Here is a 4,018-nt window from a genome sequence, read left to right as displayed (position 1 = left end):
TTGGCATGGCCAGAGAGCCAGGCCCCAGCTCCCATGGAGAAGTCTTGCTGCCGGCAGGCTGAGCACCAGGGAAGCTGGCCCCTGCCTGCAGTGCCAAGAGGATACATCCATCAGATTGACCATGTTCCGGCAGGAGTCCAGGCTGAACCCATCTGTCTTCAGATCTTTGTCTGAGGAGGAAGGAGGAGGTTGAGCATGTACATCAAAACCCAACCAGCTGAGCAGGCCTGGGCCACGCGGAGCAAGGGGCAGGGAGGGCAGCGCTTACGTCTAGCGATGACTCTGTTCAGAATAGTCCGGAGCTCGAAGACACTGATTTCCATGTCCTGCAGCAGGAGCAGAGTTAGCAGCACCCCTTGTCTGCTCTCCACCCCGCTTGTGGCCATTCCCCCGCTACTCCTGCCTCAACATCTCTGCCTCAGTCACAAAACATCAGGGTGCCATTGCATTTCCTGCATGCCCAGAAGAGTTTTGGCCACAGCTGGATGCCTCTTCCCCAAATCTGCTCCCATCACACCTCCCTTGGGGACAGACAGCTGGGCTGAGCCATGGCAGAGATGGACTTGTCTGCAGGATGGGACTGTGAGAGTGTGGGGTGGGCTGGAGCTCTCACATCCCCTTCCCAGGCCAGGGCCCCCCGGAGCTAGGCGCAGCTGTGCTCACCTCCCCTGCCAGCTGCTGGAACATGTTCTTGAAGCCGTCCTCTATGTCATCCTCAGTTATTTCCTCCTGGGGTGACACAGGCCAGAAAGAAGAGGTTAGTGGTCAAGCTTGGGCTCTGCCCTGCCTCCCAGGCTCAGCAAACCCAAACTGGAAGGGAAGGTCTTTGGTCTTCTCGTCTTTGTTACTTCCCACACCCCCATCACCTCAACCCTGCCAGCCCCTCTCCAGCCACAGTGACATCCCAAACCCAGGCAGCCACCTCCTGCCTGCAGCTCCCCCTTCCAAGCCCCAGAGCCGCAGCACCAACTGAACCAAAGTGGCAGCTCCTACCTCATCTGCCAGATCTGCTGAGATCTCCTCGTCCAGCTCCCTGGGGGGCAGAAAGGAGGAAAACAAAGTGATGAGCAGGGTCCCGAGCCAGCAGGCTGCCTGTTTGAAAGGTCCCACCGCGCAGAGACACAGGGCGTCCCCTAGCAAGGCAGGGACTCACGCCGTGTCCGACTGCTTCTCGGTGAAAACCCGCAGGATGAAGTCGGCCTCCTTGTGTGGCTCAAAGGTGGAGGGCACAACGATGTACTCGCCGGGGGGCAGCCGGATCTGGTTGCTCACCTCCCGCAGGTTGATGAAGGTCTCGGACCGTGCCCGCGACTGGTTTCGCAGGAAGAAGTCCTTCTTCAAGTGCACATTCTGGCTGCCCTGCGCCTGGGGGAATGAATGGGCTTGTGGACCACAGCCCTGCAACGAGGGGGACCCACAGCGAGCAGTGGGACCAAAGCCAGCCCTGTTGGGCAGGACATCCCTGCCCTGCCCATCCCAGCAGGAGCCCAACACCCATGAACACCCACACCACTGCCAGCTTGGTGGGAGCTCCCACACCAGTGGTGCACATTAACCCGTTCCTGCCCACTCTTGTGCTCCCCTCCAAGAAGGGGTAGACTCCAGCGGCTCAGGACATACCTCCTCAGGAACCTGCAGGGAGGAGAGAAAAGGGAAAAAAAAATCAGAATCCCAGTATCTGCCCCCATCCCTTAGAGCACAGGGAGCATGGGACAGGGGACATTAACCCACAGACCGGCCAAAGCTGGTGGGAAAGGTTTCCCTGAGGATTGGGGTGCCAGATAGAGTTGGGACTGGCAGGGCTGAGCCAGCCCTAAGGAAACAGCATTGGGGCGGGCAGGGTTTACCTCATAGACAGCAAAGCCGATGGTGTGCATGTCACCCCCCACTCGCCGCGCCCGCCGCCGGTGCTTCTGCATCAGAGCCACCAAGAAGCTGCAGGCCACCTCATCGTCCCCGGGGTCGTCATCCTCTTCCAGCAGCTTGATCTTAAACTGGGGGTTGATCCAGAATGTGGCTGGGAGGAAGAGGATGTGTGGATGAGACACCTGGCTCCATCACGCTGTCGAGAGAAATGGGGAGGGGAGAGATACCTGGGTGATTCCTGCAGCCCCCGGCAGTGCTCCCGCGGCGCCACGTGCCCTCAAACAACTGCGTGTGCCATCTGCTGAGCTCGTCCTTGGTGAGGGCATCAGGGGTCAGGTTGCAGATCTCCAGCCTGGAGAACTCCCTCATGAAGTCCCGAAAAGACATCCTGCAGGAGACAAGCAGGGGCTGGGGTTAGGGGGGCAGGGAGGAGACCACAAGCAGCTCCAGACCCAGCCAACATTTTGGGAGAATTAAGTGATGGCAAGATCTTATACCCTCAGCAGTTATAGCTCATTTAAAACCCGTTGCTGGGTATGGGGAAGAAAGGATCTTTACCCTTCCTAGATGTTTATTTTGCATGTAGTTGGGTTGAATTTCCTTTAAGGGAGGAAAATTATTAACTAGATAGATGAGAAAATGTTAGCAGGCTCTCTGGTGCTGGAAAGCCAGCTCATAAAGGCAGGTCATGCGTTTCAGGTGAAGTAGGACTGCAGGATCTCTCTCTCTCTCTGCTCCTTCCCAGGCTGGCTGCTGAAAAGGAGCAGCACTTTGCTCTGGCACTCACCAGAACTCTCCATCCTCCATCTTCAGCTGTAGCTCTTCCCTGTCGCCAGGGTCAATGTTGTCCCACTCAGAGGAGCTGTAATAGCAGGAGAGAGACAATTAGGTGAGGACTACTCAAGGTGAACTGAGAGCACTTCAGAACTGGTCCTCAACCTCACCCTCACCCCTCTCCAATGCCAAGGGCACTGCAGACTGTGAACTTCCCCTCGGCAGTGCTGTGCACTTGATTGCTGCGTGCCTGCTGGCCTGCCATCGGTGGGACTGAGGTCCCATCTGTCCAACTCACCCATCGCTCCAGGCTCCAGTCCACTCCACCTGACCCCAGGGGTTCCTGATGCGGATGAGCTGTTCCTGTTGACCCCGGTAGTTCACCTGCCAGTCACCAGACACAGGAGGTTGAGCCCATGCCACTGGCCAGGCTATTTTATTGCTATTAAAGTCTCATCGAGGCAACTTACATCTCTGAAGGCTGTGACAGAATAGGCGTGGCCCTTCACCAGCTTCTTGAAGGTCACTGCTTCCATATCAAAGGCACTTGTGATCTGAGGAGAATATGCAAAGCTCAAGTGAATATGATTAAATTAATGTAGTCCTATCCCTACCCCTTCCCCTCCACCATGTGGAGAACTCCCCTTGCTTTGCACTGCTCCAGCCAAGACAAGCAGCAGGTAGCACCTCCCTGCACTCAAAGGCTGCTGGCTGAGGACAATTTAAAGACAGTTTCCCTGTTGGAGGACCCTGAAGATACATCGGGAAACCACTCAAACTTCAGAAAGCAAGAAAAGGATTCCATGAGAAGGAGCAGATGGAAAATTCTGCTTTGGATAATTCTCAGATGCTAACACAAGACATGGCCAGAGCTACAGGCAGACCCTGGTCCAACAGCCCACACTTGAGATGGACTTTCCTGCTCCAACCAAAGGAGCCCATTCACAGCAGCTGGGCTGCCACACTGGCTCTGAAAAGGGTGCTCTGCTAGAGGAGAAAGAAGTAACCTCCCTCCCAGTGTCCCAGTGAGGGGTCTGCTAACACAATGTCGAGCTGTGAGGCCTTGCTTTGGCCATTGCTGGGGCAGAGCCCCTGGCTTGTCCCCGCGCACCACTTACGTCGATGGAGCAGCCCAGCAGGGACCCCCTCTCCAGCGCCTTGCGGATGATGTGGCCCATGTTGCGCGGCGGACGCTTGAGGTCGTACATCTCTGCCACGCCACCGGTGAAGTCCTCAAAGCCCTCGGTGGTGCTGCCCCCCGAGAGCGCCTCATAGCAGCCGTTCAACCTGAGCACCAGGCGGCGAGAGGGGCATGTGAGGTGACACAGATGTGGCACACTGCTGCTCCTCAGCACAAGTAAGGCCAAGGATGGAAGAG

General features: G+C 56.9%; 1 protein-coding gene across 1 annotated transcript in view; it reads right to left on the bottom strand.

Annotated features, from left to right (window-relative positions):
• Positions 1 to 4,018, bottom strand: part of LOC104522361 (calpain-1 catalytic subunit) — a gene marked incomplete at its 3' end in the record, with an annotated part of 7,775 nt that overhangs the window by 853 nt on the left and 2,904 nt on the right. Inside the window, exons 5-16 of the mRNA XM_029084187.1 lie at positions 3,759 to 3,927; positions 3,111 to 3,194; positions 2,939 to 3,024; positions 2,654 to 2,728; positions 2,094 to 2,254; positions 1,848 to 2,017; positions 1,621 to 1,632; positions 1,154 to 1,365; positions 994 to 1,033; positions 664 to 729; positions 269 to 326; positions 106 to 170 (exon numbers count right to left, since the gene is read on the bottom strand). Coding sequence (XP_028940020.1) covers positions 106 to 170; positions 269 to 326; positions 664 to 729; positions 994 to 1,033; positions 1,154 to 1,365; positions 1,621 to 1,632; positions 1,848 to 2,017; positions 2,094 to 2,254; positions 2,654 to 2,728; positions 2,939 to 3,024; positions 3,111 to 3,194; positions 3,759 to 3,927 — 1,198 coding nt within the window. The remainder of the gene's footprint in view (positions 1 to 105; positions 171 to 268; positions 327 to 663; positions 730 to 993; positions 1,034 to 1,153; positions 1,366 to 1,620; positions 1,633 to 1,847; positions 2,018 to 2,093; positions 2,255 to 2,653; positions 2,729 to 2,938; positions 3,025 to 3,110; positions 3,195 to 3,758; positions 3,928 to 4,018) is intronic.

Source organism: Antrostomus carolinensis, unplaced genomic scaffold (genome assembly GCF_000700745.2).
Source record: "Antrostomus carolinensis isolate BGI_N321 unplaced genomic scaffold, ASM70074v2 scaffold27853, whole genome shotgun sequence".
Classification (NCBI taxonomy): domain Eukaryota; kingdom Metazoa; phylum Chordata; class Aves; order Caprimulgiformes; family Caprimulgidae; genus Antrostomus; species Antrostomus carolinensis.
The sequence above is the reverse complement of the archived record's forward strand: the minus strand, read 5'-3'. Positions and strand labels throughout refer to the sequence as shown.